Source organism: Pimephales promelas, chromosome 16 (assembly GCF_988280905.1).
Source record: "Pimephales promelas chromosome 16, fPimPro1.hap1.1, whole genome shotgun sequence".
Taxonomy (NCBI): Eukaryota; Metazoa; Chordata; class Actinopteri; order Cypriniformes; family Leuciscidae; genus Pimephales; species Pimephales promelas.
Window position 1 is genome coordinate 26,797,215 of NC_142784.1, and position 18,874 is coordinate 26,816,088.

Genomic DNA, 18,874 nt, shown 5'->3' on the forward strand with positions numbered 1-18,874 from the left:
GAGCCGACACCAGAATCTGCTGTCTTTCTGCTCTGCTGCCAGTCAGCGGCCGTTCTCTCACACAACCAAACACTTTAGGGATCGGGGACATTATAGCATGCATCCCCAGCCTGATGCTACGCTCTTGTGCGAGGACCGTTTCTGCCCAGAATGCCAAACGAGATGGAAGTCAAACGAAATTTAGACTTTGACAAACACTCTGAGCTCTGCGGAAAGAAGTTCAGATTTAGAAACTATTTAATGTGAGACCTCCGTGCTTTAGGAAATGTCACCAAGAGGAATGAGTACGCAAATAAAAATATCAATCCCAAACCTCACACCTTTCAGCCATGGGGCGTATTCTCATTTGGGCAGGAGCTTATCATCAAAGGTGGGATCTGGAGCAGTCAACAGGTCCCCCAGATCTACTCTTTTGAGTAGATCTACACTCTACTCTTTTGTGATAAGCTTACTAAAGGCTGGTGGTTGCTGTGGCTTCTGTCATCCGTGTGCTAATGCTGCTAGCGTTAGTCACGGTTCTCGCAGGTCATGCCGTTTCACTAGAGCGAGAGGCGACAGTAATAGATTTCACACTCAAATGGCGGAAATTTTGCCACTCGAGATTTCAGAGCACTTATTCCTCAGCCTTCACATTAAAACCAGCCACAAGTTTTAAAGAACATATTTATGTTGAAATATTATAGTAGGCTAATTCTAACACAACTGTTGCACAACATTTTTTATGAATTATGAATAAATAATAACTGAAGTGTAATTAAGTAAGTTGTAATATTACAACATACTCTGCAATACTCAAAAGAGTGAGTCTCACAAAACCTGCCTGGATCATACTTACTTCAATAATAACAAGAACAAAATAAGATATTTCACTTTGCATTAAGAAACTGAAGAGATTTGGATAAAGACATTTTTGCATTGTAAAATTATTTAAGCATTGTATTGTATTTTATTTTTTATCATTTAATTATTTATTATAAGACAATTTCTCCCTATTGATGTAATGTTTAGTGTCATTTTACTTTTTTTTTGTAATAATAATTATTACAGTAAAAACAAGGCAGTACAATAAATATTGTCTGTATATTTTACAATATAATTATAATATATTATACTATTAAATTTCACAAAATAACATATATAAATGTATAGTGCCGGGTATTGAATTGTCATAAATTGTCTAAAAATCAGATACATTTTCTTTAAGAAAAATATAATATCTTATTTCTTTGTTAAATTCGGAGTGAAATGTGATCCAAACATGTTCTTTTAAGACTTTGAGATGTTCATCACAAAAAAGTCAGACTTCAAATAATTATTCAACAATTTTAAAGGCATATAGATTAAATACTAAATAAAAGGTGTTAATGTTACAGCGTCGTGTTATCAGATTCTCCTTGGCACAAACAGCAGCAGTCTCTGTGCACAACCATCAACTTATATAGTCCAGAAAACACAACAAATCAGCACCCAGTCAGTCTTTACAATATCAAACAGGTGCACATGTGTGACTTTGAACGAACTACATACAACCAATACTCTTAAAATCTATCATCTCTCATTGCTCATTCTCAACATGAATGATCTACAGTACAATGAGCATGATTCTTCATTTATCAGATGTCCTTGCAGCAGTTCAATCATCACTAAGCCTTATTGATGTAGCCCTCTTTGATAAGGAAATCGTAGATTTTGCGCGTCTTGTTGACATCTATCTTGATGAGCGATCGGGCCTGCGCCAGCCGTAGACCCCCCTGCCGCCGGCACTCGTTCAGCAGGGCCTGTTTGTACTCCAGATACGCTCCAGGCACCAGGCGAACCACCTGACATAACTGGGAGATGATGACAGAATCATTTAGGATCCATTATATCCCATCAATTAGGCAGATGTCTTCAAAATGAGCTTGTGCCAGAAGCAAAATCAGGAGTTGCAAACCTCTTTTTCTCTCTCGTTGAGTTTCTCAGTGCCAGGCAGCCCTGTTAGGTTGAGAGGAGGAGCGCTTCTTCTGCCTGTGGATCAGAGGAGCGAGACTATTCAGAGCTAACACTGTTGTGTACTAACATATGCGTTGCAATCATCTAATAAGAAATAATCAAGAAAAGCAATAAGGCACAATGGGCTGTGCATTACAAGAATTATACCACAGATTAATTAAAAGTTGTGCTGGCTTTAAAAATAGTAATAATAACAATCAATCAATCTCAACTCTATTATTGGTATTAAAAATGGTTCTTATTATTATCAATGTTGAATATAGTTTTTGCTGCTTAATAACCTTGTTGAAACCATGATACATTTTTTTCAGGATTCTTGAATGAACAAGAAGTTTAAAAAGAACAGCATTGTAATTTTAATAATGTTTAAATATCAATTTTTATTTTTAAATCTTACCCCAAACTTTGTGTCAAAATTGTAGCGTATCGCAGTTTCTACAAAAATATTGAGCAGCACAACGGTTTTCAACATTAAAAATAATAATAAATGTTTCTTGAGCAAAAAAATCAGCATATTGGAATGATTTCTGAAGGATCATGTGACACTGAAGACTGGAGTAATGATGCTGAAAATTCACAAAAATAAGTTACGTATTAAAGTATATTATCATAGAAAAAACTACTAATAATTTCACAATATTACTGTTTTTACTGTATTTTTAAATCAAATAAATGCCTTAGTGAGCAGAAGAGACTTGTTCCAGTCCAACAACATTAAACATCCTTTAACTTTTGATTGGTGGTGTATAGCAATATTCAATACATTACATATATCATTCAGTAAATTGGTTTAAAATGTCTGCTTAATCAGAAATATGCTTTGATTTCCCAACTTATTTATCAGTATCAGCCAACGTCATATGCAGTCAGAGTGTGATCAGATTCAAAAGCATTTAAATATGTCCTAGTTGTGCAGTCAAGTGACAAAAGGAGACAAAATATGAAAGCATGAGAGAGAGAGAGAAATACAAAGAGATGTGAGTGGCTTCCTTTTTTGTTGAGCGCATTTACAGCAGTGCATCTCAGAGAAAAGACTAATGCGTTTGAGCCTGCGGCTTCACGGCTGAAGGAGACATCACAAAGATTGCAACAAGAGACCTGAGTGGAAGAGAGGAGACGGAGTGAAAAATGGAGGAAATAAGCAGGACTGTACCTGAGGTAGTGATAGTGGTGACCACAGGAGTGATTCCAGCGTCACTGTAAGAGAGAAACAGTCAAAGCAAAACATTCTCACACAAATGCTTCTCTGGAAGACAGGCTGGGGCTCTTGGGGTTCTCAGCTAAATAAAATATAAATAGAGAGTCTGATTCATCGCTCACTTCTACTTTGTATACTTTTGCTGAATGTCTACATCAAATTTTGCGAAGCTACCGCTGGAGCTACAAAAACACAAACAAACTGACAGCCAAAGTTGTTTGAATGAGAATACACGGTGGACTAGTAGGCAGGTAGAGACATGATTCACATTTGTGATACCAATAAAACAGCAGAAGAAAGAACACTAGAAATAAACAGCAGTGCCCTCGTGGCAGCAATAAAATAGTACAACTGAGTATGAGTGATTGTGTCATGCTGGAATGACAGTTTTTATACATTTAAAAATAACAAAAACTGTGTTTTTATATATTTTGTTTTATTTGTTTCATACAATATTGTTGAGAAGTTTGGGGTCAGTAAGGGTTTTTTGTTTGTTTGAATGAAATGTATACTTTTATTCAGAAATGATTAATTAAACTGATCATAAGTGACACTAAAACAAAAAAAAAATGTCTTTTTTAATTAAATACTGTTGTTTTGAACTTTTTGTATCAACAATATTAAGCAGCGCAACTATTTTTAACATTGATTATAATAAGAAATTTGTCTTGAGCAGCAAATCAGCATATTAGAATGATTTCTAAAGGATCATGTGACACTGAAGACTGGAGTAATGATGCTGAAAATTCAGCTTTGCATCACAAACTATGTATTCATTCAAAGTTGCGAATTGAACTAGTGTGCAAAATACTGCATAAAATATTTGTGAATAAAGGAGTTTCAATCTTGTGTGTGACCAAGTGACCAAAATCGTCTGGAATCGAGAAAGTCACTGTGGCCTTCTTCCCCATCCATCATAAAAGACTTTTGTCCTAAAGCGCGTAGACGAAATGTTATCTTGCGTTCAGAATTCGGAAGATGGAGTTTGTGAACTCAACTGGTAAAACGCTTCTAGAAGGAACTAAACCAAATCATTCTGATGACAGACTTTGGTTCAGGCATTTCAGAATGATCATTTGAGATGATGTACAAGAAATTGGTCAGCTGGTTAGCCCAATTATCCAATCAAATCCACAGTTGATGCAAAGTCACAATGAGTTTTTTGTTGAACATTGGGAAAATTTAATTTGGTAAGTGTGTGTCTCCGTTATAGTTCTCTGTATATCTTCTTATCGGATGAAAATGTATCCAACTCAATTTAGTGCGTACGTTTTTTAAGGACATTTTTTATTTATTTATGCGCATCATGGCATTTCCATCCAGCGTTTTTTATTGCAAAATTCCCAAATGCATATAAAAATAGACATCCCCAAATGCATATAAAAATGGAATACAATAAAATATATAAATGTTGCTGTGGTCAGAATAAGAGACTTCTTTCAAAAACAATTAAAAATCTTACCAACCAGCATTATAATAACAGAAAAAACAACAAAATTAAAACAAAATATAAACAGCAAGGACATAAATCTGGTATAAATTAATTTTGGATCAATTTATTTACTTACTATTAATTGATTATTTCTTAAAGAATACTGTTATAATAAGTCGCTCAGCATTAAGTTAATTTGGAGCTCAATTAACTGTGAAATAATTACAATACTACATTGTAATAAAGTATTGCAATAAGAGAAGTATAGAGAGTTAGTAAGATGGCAGTAAGGAAGTGATCTTACATGGCAGCCTGTTTGTGCAGCCACTGTTGGCAAGCACGGGTATCGTGAATGTACTGCAGGACGTCACACAGCATGTTCCTCTTCCTGCGCTCGTCCTCTCGAGTGCGCTTCACTCTCTCATACACCTTAGCACCTGCAGTCCAGAAGACACGGGTCAGATCAGATTGTAAATCTGACTAGCTAATATGGATCATATTTGGATGGATCTGTCATTTTTTATGATGAAATACTCTGCTAAATCATTGCTGCGTTGTTTTTGAATGTACTTCCTTTAGATTTAGGCTACCGCCCATCTTACCACAGAAGGACTGAATTCCCTCTCTCCTGTACTCCTGCAGTCTGTGGATCTCCCTCCTCAGCTCAAACTCCACTGTCAATGAGTGCGTGAGAGAGAGAGAGAGAGAGAGAGAGAGAGAGAGAGAGAGAGAGAGAGAGAGAGCGCAGATGGATCTGTGAACTTTTCACCCAGGCTGATTCAGATACTGGGGCGGACAGACTAAACTCATGAATGACATGGAGGTTTGCTCATCTAACCCCAACTGTCCTGCACATGCTCATTAAAACCACAAAACACAGGGCTAGGCTGATCCTAGGTCAGCTGAGAAGTCTAGTAAGTATAGACCAAACTAATGACATCCTATACATCAAGTGTGCAAAAAGAGGATTAAATACTCACAGGCTTGACTCTCTATGAACTTGTCATGCTCTATGGGTCCCACCACACGTGCAAAGCGCCTCATGACATCATAAAGGTCCTGCACTTCCTTGGGATAGCGCCTCTCCAGAACTGACAAGGCAAAAGATGCACAAATGAAGTAGAGAAAACACAATGGCTTTGTTCTAAAACCTTATTAGCTACCTTGCTGTCTACATAGGCAGCTACGTTGTAAGTCAGAATTTTAAATGGAATGGAACCTTAAGTGATTGATTTGGAAATCAGCACCCTTACATGAAGAGCAGAGGAGATGCAAATCACACGTTTTTCAATGTAGTTTGACTAGTTTGTGTACTTCAGTGCATTCAAGTCCTGCTGGGAAGTTTGTATTTATGAGTTAGCAAGTCTTAAAGGAGTAGTTCACTTTTAAAAAAACTTTTGCTGATAATTTACTCACCCCCACGTCATCCAAGATATCCATGTCTTTCTTTCTTTAGTCGAAAAGAAATTAATAGTTTTTCATGAAAACATTCCAGGATTTTTCTCCATATAAAGCACTTTACTGTGAACCAAACGGTTCAAGGTCCAAAAGACAGTTTCAGTGCAAACTGTTCAAAGGGCTTTAAACCATTCCAGACGATGAATAAGAGTCCCATCAAGCGAAACGATCGCACATTTAAAAAAATAAATAACAAAGTTTAAGTTTTATAAGCTCAAATTCATGCCTTGCTCTGTACTGTGATGCGCGTTCGTGACTCTCCTGTTCATCAAAATAAACGAATCTTTTTTCGAGTCATTTGGTTCACTCAACAAACTAAACTAACGAATTGACTTGGAAAAAGATTAGTTCATTTTGATTATATGGAGAAAAATCCTTGAATGTTTTCATCAAAAAACTTAATTTCTTTTCGACTGAAGAAAGAAAGACATGGACATCTTGGATGACATGGGGGTGAGTAAATTATCAGCAAAAGTTTTTTTTTTTTTAAATCAACTACTCCTTTAATTAGAAAGTCTGTAGCAAGAAGGCGATGTACCTTTTCTGGATAAAATTCAACAAGATTTTTTATTCTACATCTCTAAAATGATGTATGAAGAATGCGAATTGGGTCAGGTGTGTTTTTGCTTAAAGCTGCAGTCCGCAGTTTTTCCTCTTTGTCGCCATCTCTGTTCGAAATCTGCAATTGCAGGCATTCGCGGAATTATCAACTTTACGTGAGTTGTACTTCGACACCCTTGACACAGCACAGCACGGATGAAAACTAATTTTAACAAATTTACCGTCAACACAAACACTGCATCCATTGCGTCCAATATGCTTCCTCACTGACATGCCACTAACTCGGAAACTCAAGGTTTAAAGAAAATCCAGGTCCTCACCCCCTCCTTTTATTAGGACTTTGCTTTTGGAACAGAGCAAATCTGCTACATCGGAAAACCAAGGTTTGATTGGCTTTCTTCGAGAAGCAAATGCCAACAGCAATGCATCAAGAGTCCAGCTGTGCCAAACAGCCCTGTGAAAGTCTCCCTGATGGTTCTTCACCCACCACTGAGGCTCAGCTCTCTTGGAAGAGGTTGAGTAAGCAGCACTATCAGCGATCAACCCTGCTGCTACTGAGCGAGAGCGAGAGAAACAGAAAGCTGCTATGTGGGTGAGCGTGAGGTGTGATATTCTGCCTCCACTATGCTGTGATGTTACCGAGAAACACAAGCGCATACACACACCTCTGCCTGTCACTTATATATTGTATATATATATATATATACATACACACATGTATACATCACTAAAGATGTATCAATCTACAACATCAGTGCCCTCCAAGCAGCAGTGGCCAGTGTTGGGAGTAACGCATTACAAAAGTAATACATTACAGTAACATATTACTTTTTGCTGTAACGCAGTAGTGTAAGGCATTACTAATCAATTTTCAGTAATATTTTACTCGTTACATGTTCAGTGAGGCTTGTATTACAGTTGTATTACAGTGTATTGTCTGCTTTTACTTCTTAAAGGCAACAGACATGTGAAAGTTTTAAAGCAGTCTTTTAGTGCCAGTTCAGAGCGGTCGCGTCTGTAACATTGTTTTTTCCTCATAAATGCGAACACGAAAACTAAAATAAAATGAATATTTTAAGTTCTATGGAGACTGGAGAGCCAACCCTTCCTCATCCGATTTGCGCAGTATAATTAACAGAATTACAAAAAATATATTTTGCCTCCTATTTTTTTGTCACGCATGAATGTGTGTCTTTTCCCTAATATTAAAAATAAAACAGACTGATATTTGTCTAATGTCTGGAGTCCTTTAAGGAAGTAGCCTATATACGTTTCAATACATGTATTTTCTGAGAATTTTTATTTCAAGTTTTGACTGCAAATGTCATGTCCATAATGCTGGACCCAATTTTAAATAATTTATCCTCAACTAGTTTTGTGGTGTAGGTCTACGTATTTTATAATGTTAACTTAAAATGATACTAATAGCCTAATTTAAAGATAAGGCAGCAGTGGATCTGGACGGTAAGGAGAATAACGCTGGGAGTTGGAAGAGGTTTGTCGCGATTCTGTAGGTTCGTGGATCTGAGTCGTGTGGCGAATTGCGATTTCGGTTTCATATTGCATATCGTTGCAGCCCCAAAGTTAAGTTCTACTTAGTTCTTTTGGTGAAAGTAACTCAAAAGTAATACATGAGTAATGTAACGCATTACAATTCTGAGACAGTAATATTGTAAGGTAATGAATTACTTTTAAATAACAGTAACAAGTAATACCTAATGTATTACAGTTTGGAAGTAACTTGCACAACACTGGCAGTGGCTGATGGGATACGAGACTGGCTGGTGTGTGCACGCACAGCCAGGTCAAGCTGTCTTGCTCTCTTGAATTGGGGATAAACCAACACTGCTGCGAGCCATCAGGTCTTGGCCACTGCTTCCATTATCACTCGTAACACACACACTTTCTTGCAGTCTCCATGACAACAAGGCTGCAGTTCCATGGTAGCTATCGCCTCGCTTTTGTCTTGAGAGTGCAGGGAGATGAGGGTGTCTGGGAGCCAATAGATAAATAAAAACGACTTAAAGCTCTCCTTGCATCACAACACTTAGTACGTCTCAGGAAAACACGCAAACCCGACTGGATTTCCCAGTTTGTTTCGCTGCATGAAGAGGAAATAATTGGACAAGAGTATTCCTATCGAAACCGGCTGGCCAACCATAATGTCCAGTGGGAAATAGTCAGGGATGGGCTTCTATTTACTGAGAGAAGCGACACAGTGCCCAGAGGGCCGGATCGATAAAGACTCGAAAGACACAATCTCCTTTGTCATTACATTCGAAATGTTCATTTCATGCCAAACTCTTCATAGGGGAGCAATCTCAGCTAGCAAAAACAGCTCTGGGATCAGTGTTGATCTAGGATTGGAGTATTTTGGGCATTCATTGTAAACATTTGATGCACACACAGATGACTCATTTTATTGGGGGTCAGGAAGAGTTATCTTGTGGCAGATAGTTCTGAACATTGCCTCACATACTGATCATATAAATGGAGCATAAGAGATGGCAAGAGCGTTTAGTTAATATGATGCACAACAGCATGAATTTAAAATAAGAAGTCTTACTCTGAAACTTGCGTAGGTTGATTAGGCCATGGTCTCGAATGATCCTAAAAGACAACAATTTGCATTACAATAAACATTAAACAATAAACATTACACAGTACTAACTCTAAGTATATGTATGTATATGTATGTATATATATATATATATATATATATATGAAGAGTTCAGATGCAAAAGCCTCTAAGTGACATTTGAAATTTTCTTCTAAAATGATCATTTTTATCAAGTTTATATATTTAAGTTCAGTAATTTCACTTAAATGACAATGATTACCTATGAATTGACATTTAAGTGAAATTACTGAACTTAAATATACAAGCTTGATAAAAATGATCATTCTAGAAGAAAATTTCAAATAGCACTTAGAGGCTTTTGCATCTGAACTCTTCATGTATATATATATATATATATACACACACACATGTACAAATCAAACAAAAGTAATTGAAATAGGTCAACACAACAAATTTTTCAAGTAATTCCCCCAAATTCAACTGATTTGTTCATTGCAAACAGCTGGAAGTATGCAAACCTGATTTGCAATGGGGGTTGAATAATTTCGATTATAATTTCATCATCAACTGCATATGATGATGAAATTCTGCTTTGCCATCACACGAATAAATTACATCGTAAAAATAATGTAGTAAAATACAAAAGAGTCATTTTAAATTTTAACAATTTCACAATATTACTATAGTTTTGATCAAATAAATGCAGCTTTGGTGATTCCTTTCAGTAATTAATCATATTTTTCATATAATTAATCGTAGATGTTAACATTATAATAAACAAAATATTTTATTTGACGTATTCCTACTTTTAAAAGATGTATGAAAAATATTTAATGCTGTAATTAAATAATAATAATAGCAATAATTAATAATTGCCTAAAACACTTATAATTACATTCTATGTTAGTAATTAAAGTGTCATGTACAGTATATTGTTTACAGCATTTACAGACACAAATAACTAATTGCATTGGGAAGGCAATCAAATTTGCTGATTTATTAAATGCTTGGCATTATCAGCTGAGGGCTATGTTTTATTAAAAGCATCTCATTCATGGTGTGTGTCTGGTGTGGTGGTCTCAGATGTTGTGTGGAAGCGGCGGGTCACTGGTTTGTTTGCAGCTCTGCGGGAGATCTCAGACGACAGCTGGGGCTCCAGTTCAGTACACAACTGAGGTCAAGCTCGCCTCGCAGTCGCACACATACCACAAGCCAGGGCTCATTAATGTTGATTTACACACTGTTACTGTTACCACTAGAACTGTTTGTGCTAGGAATCAGGCTAGCTGATCAGTTGCTATGGATTAGGCTACATAATAACACACCAGATAAATTCCAGAAATGCATTACAATGATCATTTGATTCAATTCTTCATTTTGTAATAGTATAGCATATCTTTTTGTTTAAAAATATTCTGTTTATTGAGAAAAATAAGTTTAAATGGAAATATAAATAATGCATGCTTTTTTTTACAATGTAATTTAATAGTCTAATGTGGCCCTCTAGTGGTTGTTCTACGGCAGTACAACTTGTGTTTTTCCTACTTACTTTTTTCTCCTCTGTCTCTCTTTCAGTCTGGAGTGATAGATATCCACTACAGCAACCTTGAGTGCTTTGACATACCACAAACATGGTAAAAATAAATTAACAAGAACTCAGGTTTAACTACACTGTGATTTCAATAACATTGCAAAAAGATAAATTAATGAATCCATGCAAATTCTGTCATTTTACTGAAATATATATTACTATAGCATTTTTGCGCAATCTTGACCCCAAACTTTTGAATACAAGTATGTGTATGTGTGTGTATAGATGATAAATAGATACACTGAACAAAATTATAAATGCAACACTTTTGTCATGAGCTGAACTCAAAGATCCAAGACTTTTTCTATGTACACAAAGTATCAGCACATTACTGTGAGAACCACATTTCGTTTCAGTAAAATGAGAGAAATGATTCATATTTTTGTATTGTTGTACTTACAATGAAGAATATCAGAGTCATCATCAACAAAATCAATATCTTTCAAATCCCATTCAGCATAATTATCAAACTCCTAATTTTAGAGACAAAGAGAAAAGAGGGAGGTTGCTTTGAATAATGCATGAATGAATTTGTTCTCAAACAGACAGCACATTAACTGTAGATCACTCACCTCCATTAAGTCTGCTCGAGCCGGCATGTATCCAGCCATATCCCTAGACAGCTGAGAGTCGAATGAAGGCCTTGGAGGATCATCAGTGGCTGAAAGAGACAAGACAAAACACTTACCTAAAAATATATTTATATATTATAAATAAACAATCATCATTCATCGCCACAGTTTGAACATTGCAGAATGGTCTCAGGTGTTTGTTTGCCATCTTATTAACCAAATGAAACAGAAAAGCACATCTAGTATTCATGCTGTTCATGTGCCAGGCTGAAGTCTGATAAATCAATGCCTGCATGGGCTGTTGAGCTCTGTGAGTTTTCACCTGCACAGTGTTTTATTAAATGTATTAAAAGAGGATCAGGATGACATTAAAGAGAAAATATTAAATTCAAAATCCAGAGTGCAAATATTTCAACCAACAGCTAAGGCATTTAAGTGGCACCGAAATGTGCGTTTTGATTCGGTCCGGTCACAAACTGGTTGCTTAAGTACCGTTTCCATATCGGTACCGGGTTTCTGTACCCAACCCTAGACGAGAGACACATGGGCGAGTGACATTTGTACACAATTTCCCATAAAAACCATCATCAAATTGAAACACTTATAATAGGCTTACCATAGTGAATCAGGGCAAAAACAAAACCACGTTTTGGAATAAGGACACTATTGATAATTGTACATAGTGTACCTTTAATGAAATTTTACTGGACTGATAAGACTTTTAGTTTGTTTATTCCTTGTGTGTGTGCATATTTTTAGTTCACAGTCAACACAACAGTAAATTGTTTCTGAGTGCTCACTTACGCTTAAAAGGAATGGCAGTGTCTGCTGACCGGGACAGATGATCTTCCATCTGTCTGAGATTGAGCAGAGTGGAGGCGAACAGCGGATTGTTGATGAAGTTCTTCATGTAGTGGCCTTCACACTCCTCTTTGGTCTTGGTGCGCATCTGGTAAGCCACATCCTGCCTGAAGAAACAGAGAGGTCATAAGTAGGCATGGGCATTGACACAAATTCGATTTTGATTCAAAAGCTTGCAATTCAATTTAGTTCAATGGCGATTCATCTGAAAATATCAAATTCAGTACATCATTTTTACATCACACAACAGCAACTGACAACGGAGGCCGAGGAGACTTACACACTGTAAAGTCTGAGTTAATGAGTTGATTTATCTGCATTTTATTATGCTCTCGATCATATAGATTTTTAGATGGATACCAAAGCTTTTCAGGTTGTGTGGAATCTGCAATGTCTGACAAAAACCAAGGCTGCAATAGGCTGTGTTTCCTGCCAACTGGCATCCCGGGTTGTCGAAATACTATTGGGTTAACTGGCAGTGGGCAAGATCCCACAGACCAAAACAAAACCCGACAGACAATATGGAACATGTAAAATAATAAGTAAAATATCTGTCTGTAGAAGTGTTTTTCAGAGAAACGAGTGTGTGAACTTAATATCTGCAAACATATTATGGTATTTTTATGCTTTAGTAGAAGTAAACAGTTACATACAAGACCTTTAAAGAGGAAGAGATTCACGTGTGCTAAAACTAAGGTGGCTACAGCAATCTGTCACGCCACAATAAAGAGTGTGGAAAGGAAACTGTATTTATTGTTTGAATTTGGTGATAAAACTGTTAAAATGTGAAAACGGAGACTTCGCTTCATAACAATATTGCAATTTAAGGATGGAAGATGCCTTACAAACAATGTTTAGTGACGTTTTGTTCATGCATCAACTAAAAACAGCATGGACTAAAAAAAAATTAATAATATATCAGTTTAGCAAAATCAGAATTGATTAAAATCATAAAATTTTTAATTTTATATTTATTTTAATTTCAGTTTCAGTCATTTTAGTAAAAACTTCAATTTTTTTTTTATTTTAAATATTTGCCAAGGTAACCATTTTAACAGTTTCTAGTAGTAGTAGTAGTAGTAGTAGTAGTAGTAGTAGTACTTCATAGTGTTAGTTTACAATAACAACACTGATCACACAATTCTATCTAAAAAAGCTAAATGAGCCCTAGTGGAGTTGGAGATATCAAAAAAGGACTAAACTGACCAGTTGCCAAAACCACAGTCCATGACGGCCTCTAAAAGAGCCATCTCCTCCTGTGCGGTCCAGCCAGGCTCTAAAACAGGAAAATCTGAGGTCTAGAAGAAAGCAGATCACAAAAAAGATGTCATTTATGGACACAAGAGTCTACAGGAAGTTATGGAGGCGGGAATGTAACAGTTAAAACTTAAACAATTTTATCTAAAAAAAAAAAGATTGTAACATATTTATAGTTTAACCAACATTTAAAAAAACAAATTATAATTTCTATCTTAAATCTAAATGTTTATTTACATATGAAACTTTTTTATTCAGTGTAATAAGTTTAAATCCAAATTGCTCTCTTTACCATGATTTCATACTTGTGGTCACTCTGGTGCTTTTTGTACTCATATCCTCTTGTAAAGCACTGCAACAGAAAGATCAAATCATATAGTACATAATACATGAACAGTGAGAGTATGCGATGCATGCAGTCAGACAGACAGCAGTGGGACTCTCGATCCAGTGACCCACCTGCAGACACAGGAGGAAAGGTGACGGTCCACATTCAGCACACTTAATGTACGGCTCCACTAGATATGATGAACATCCACGACAGGGAGGCTTATCGAAAGGATCATCTGTATGATTCACAGGACGAAGTTATCAACAGACCTATCCTATAACTAACTGTACCTATAGCAGTAAAAATATGTAAATATATATATAAAGTTTAATTTTAAATTTACTTTTAATTTTATTTTCAAATATAATTTTCATTTTAATGCACTACATTTTTTATTTCACAACTTCTCTTGCAACTAGGGTGTCACCATGGTACAGTGATGATGTCAAATACCACATACAATATATACCTTGGTGGATGATTACTAAATTCAAGCATGGTATTTTACACAGTCCTCCACTTTCAAACAACATCATGGTACAAAAACACGTTATTGTCAGATGGTAGTACCAGTCATTTTGAAAACGAACGAACAGATTCCTTTTCGTATTAATAACGTATGTAATTTCATGCCCTCGATAAGAAGATTTGCAAAACAAGATACGTACTTCCAAAAGACGTCAGACGATCCATGCTGAAGATGATGTTTGATCAGGAAAAATGTACAACCTTCCTCTTCTTTGATGTCGTTTTTAGCGCAGTTGAGATGTTTAGATTTTTTCCTGTTGATGAATAACTTACTCAACGGTTACAGGGATTAAGCCTAATTTTTTTTAAAGTAATGAATGAGAATTAAATGTAGGTTATGTTGTATTTTGCATTACTGAGAATGTAAACACACCTCTCTGTCTTCTTCTTTTGGTTGCGATTGGCAACCAGCTTTTGGTGCATTACCGCCACCTTCTGCTCCGGAGTGTGAATCAGACATTAGGCTTACATACATACAAGTTTCCACATAAAAAATATATATTATGTTATTATATATATATTATAATGAAATAAATATTACTACTACTACTACTAATAATAATAATAATAATTTTATAATACACACTCACATTCATTAATTTCCCTACACACTTTTGTGTATCCCTATTTATCCTAATGAGGAGGGGAAATGACTGGGAAATGAACAGCGCCCCCAGTGGCACCTGCGTGATACGTTACCTGGACAGTCACTGCGCGCCTTAGTCATCTGTCAGTGTATTTTTTTCATGCAACTGATACTTAAAAAAAACATACTGTAGCCTATTTCCCCAACAAGTGTGTACTAATCAAACTTATACTTTGAAATTCCAGGGTGTACACATATTTCCCATTAGTAGCTAGCTAGTAGCTACTACCATCCCAGATCTTTCATCTCCATCACCATTCCATCAGAAGATTGTTGTAAGTAGGCCTAACTCGTTTTGATCTTGCTGATGACAATATATGTTATCATCCCAGCTGTATCAGTCTGTTATTTATACAGTAGGCTTACACTTTTAATGCTTTCAAACTTTAACTTCTTAAATTATTTTATTTCAGACATGTAAAGACTCTTTACATGTCTAAAATCAAATAATTTAAAAGACTGATGGAATATTTATTCAGTCTCATTTTGTTTGGAACAACTTGACGGTGAGTAAATGTAGACAGAATTTTTTTCTGGGTGAAAAATCTCTTTAACACTAAACTGCTAATAATGTAAGCCACTGGGACACCGCAGATGGTTGTCATTCACTGCATTGCATTAATAGAAAAACAGGTCACAAAGTATTTTTTTCTGGTTTTATTGGTGTTCAAACACAGCACAGGCTATTTGCTATTTTATGTAGTACCGATTTTCTTGTGTACCATAATTTCTCGCACGTTGCCATGTACTTTAAAATTGGCACAGGGAATCTTTCGTGTGCATTCCTATTGAAATTATTTTTTATTTCTCTTCAGTCGTAAGTTCTTCTTTACCCTGAAGGAGGGACCCTGTGAACACCTAGTTGGATGTGAGTCATTGCAAGAGGCTCGAGCTGAAATGGAACAAATCAGGTGCTTTCATTATAAGTGTTTAAAAATAAATAGTGAACAGACATGCACTTGAAATGACTAGCAAATTTCTAAAAGCTAAAGTTATTATAGAAAACAAACCGCTAAATAAATGAGAATCTTACCATCATTCAAGTTCTCTGCATTAATGACTCCAGCCTGGTTTCCACACCTGTTGCAAACACAAAAAATTAAGTTCATTCAAAGTCCATTCAATGGAAAACAAAGAATCAGAAAGCAAATGTTTTGCAATTAGCACAGATTGCACACTAGGTGTGTTCCATTCGACCGTAAGTGGACCGCGAAGTGGACTTCACAGGAAGTCAGTGAAGTCCACTTCAACTGATATACCGGGACCCTGTCGAATGGAACGCACCTACTAACATCTGCTTTTTAGCCTTTTTCCATATCTCACCCTAAGCCTCTAAACACTTGAGCACTGTTTGTAATAGATGATGATTTTGTCTGCATCAGATTAATTACATTGACAGTAATAACCAATAAACAGAATGTTATTATCCATTGGTGTGGATGCTAATATAGTTATCTTTATAGGTATTGCTATTGGAGTGAACAGGCATCTCATACAATGAAGTTTGAAAGGCTTACCTGATGGCTATGTATTGATTATACCCAGTCATATCTGCGATACAGCTTGATAGAAATGTTTCATCTCCAATTACAATCACCCCACCATATCCATATGGATTTTCCTCACACTGAACAGAAACCTTAAATGAAACACAAACATACAAAGCCCTTCAATTTACAGCAGCCTATGGAATTAGGTTTGTTTTCAGTATGATATTAACCAAATGGAGTGGTTTTCAAAGTTGTATGATTAGTTTTGACAAGAATTTTTCTATTGCTTACAGGTGGTTAGTACAGTGGATGTTATAACTGGTTTTGTAAAGCACAAATGAACCGCTATGTGATCTTGACTATAACAAACAAAATGCCTTCATAACGATAGTTATCATCACTTTAATCATTACCCAGTAACTTAAAACAATGCACTTAACTCAGCAGCATGGGGACATATTGGCCATCAAGGTCATGCATTTGTCTCAATTAAACATCTACCGGTAATATAAAACAGATTTGCAATAGGCCTTCCTCCTCCAATTTTGAAAAAACAAACAAACAAACAAACAAATAAATTTGTAAGCTTACATGGTTGTATTCAAATTTTACCTTTTCATTGCCGTTATGTGCAAAGGACATTCTTCTCTGTAGTATCCCAGAAGTATTTCCGAGATACATGACATTACGTTGCGTGAGGTTACGTTGTACGTCATTACACTGTCAAGTTCTACGAATGTAACTTTCATGTGTGACTTCCTCATCAACATATTATATTATATACATTGTTTTACAATACAAAGGAAATCAGTGTTATATTCTCATATTTTAATGATACTAAATGAATAAGAAGTATTTGTCGTGTTTTCTCCTACCTTCTGCGACAAGTGGAATAACTGGAAGTTCCCATAGCTGGTTCTGGATAGCTTTCCATTTCCGAAACGAATACACAATGAAATTTGTTTTATCTTGTAACATTTCTGAAAAGTACACTTAATGAACGTCCATTCAGGACTGATATTCGCTGTATTTGGTCTATTCCTTTGCTTCTCATGCTGTGGAATAGAAAGCATTCCTTCCAACAGGAAAAGAAAACTTTCCTGTACCACCCATTCTTCCTCTATAATTAAACCATGTGAAATAAACAGAATAAAGAATTTAGAAATATGCCTTGTACCCTTACAATCAATAATGCAATATTCAAGTGAACAGCAGATGGTTTCATCTGAGAATGTTAGGCTGCATCACTTACTTTTTCGATTTCTGTTCCTCAGTCAAAAACCAGTTTGTTGCTTATTTGCATTCTGACTAGATAGGATGGATCAGTTTTCTTAAGTAAACAAACTGTGCAGTGTGCCAGTCTATTCAGGTAAGGGTTCAATTAAATTGAAAGTAGACCCATGTTGCATGCTGAGTTATTTCTGAAAGGGGTCGTTAATAAAGCTTTTGACATATAAGAGGTCATCATACTTTAATAATATCCTGTTTCAGAACTGAAAACTTCCTTGTTTGTCCAAAATCAGAGCTTTTATAGTAACCAAGCCCAGCGAATGACTCATTGTGGAATTTGCCTAATATATGAGTGAAAGATCAAATCTGTAAAGAAAATCTACTATCCACAAGTTTCCTACGCCCCATGAGGCCTTGCGTCAAAAGTGGGCGCGACTTCCGGTTGGAAGTAAACAAAGCGCGATTTGACATGCTTGACACTCGTTCATTCAACAGTTGACAGTCATTCAAGTTATAGCGATTCAAACTAGCTAACGATGTGGGAACACAACCTCAACGAAATTCAAAAGGGTGAAATAACAGTACCTTTACCCTCCGCAGTAGTTGATTGGGAGTATTATAATAACATTATTAATAATCATTACTCATCAAGGCATGGTGACAGACAGTTGTGCGAGCTGACAAACAATTAAAATAAAAAATACACACTTAGTCATTGTGCTTTGGAGTTTATTCAAAATTATAAATGAATGTGCTACTTGAATACATTAACTGGCACATTTGGTATTCTGTCAACACAGGCTTTGATCCTGAGTTTAGGTGTAACATCAGTAGCGAACAGCCAATCACATGCTGATAGAGTTTATAGAACATTAAGAATTTAAACAAATGTACACAGGAAGATTCGTCGTCTTTTGGGAGGTGATGGAAACTACAGTCGTTGGCAGGATCAGAGACGGGCTCTGGCAGGATCACTCTGATTTCGTTTTCAGCTTATGTTCAAAACAATCACGTTTAAGCCACTGAATTAGTTTAGTCCGGTTATACATATAACTGCGAACAGCACATGTTGTCCCTGAGCTCCGTAACGACATCTCTCATAAAGATTTGCGTCTTTAAATAGTAAAATAATTCTCCGAAAAATAG

At 36.0% G+C, this 18,874-nt stretch overlaps 2 protein-coding genes across 2 annotated transcripts; both read right to left on the reverse strand.

Annotated features, from left to right (window-relative positions):
- Positions 1–1,309: 1,309 nt before the first annotated feature.
- Positions 1,310–14,746, reverse strand: tada2a (transcriptional adaptor 2A). The gene is made up of 15 exons (XM_089121367.1): positions 14,503–14,746; positions 13,963–14,069; positions 13,796–13,855; positions 13,453–13,544; positions 12,190–12,353; positions 11,386–11,474; positions 11,214–11,286; positions 10,772–10,835; positions 9,208–9,251; positions 5,603–5,713; positions 5,225–5,296; positions 4,927–5,059; positions 3,146–3,189; positions 1,934–2,007; positions 1,310–1,829 (listed from the first exon to the last, which is right to left on the reverse strand). The coding sequence occupies exons 1-15, from the start codon at positions 14,525–14,527 to the stop codon at positions 1,644–1,646; spliced, it is 1,338 nt and encodes a 445-aa protein (XP_088977493.1). The 5' UTR covers positions 14,528–14,746; the 3' UTR covers positions 1,310–1,643.
- A 919-nt stretch (positions 14,747–15,665) lies between these two features.
- LOC148973366 (uncharacterized) lies at positions 15,666–17,726 on the reverse strand. The gene is made up of 4 exons (XM_089120791.1): positions 17,374–17,726; positions 16,526–16,647; positions 16,042–16,088; positions 15,666–15,900 (listed from the first exon to the last, which is right to left on the reverse strand). The coding sequence occupies exons 1-4, from the start codon at positions 17,569–17,571 to the stop codon at positions 15,803–15,805; spliced, it is 465 nt and encodes a 154-aa protein (XP_088976917.1). The 5' UTR covers positions 17,572–17,726; the 3' UTR covers positions 15,666–15,802.
- Between the last annotated feature and the right edge of the window lie 1,148 nt (positions 17,727–18,874).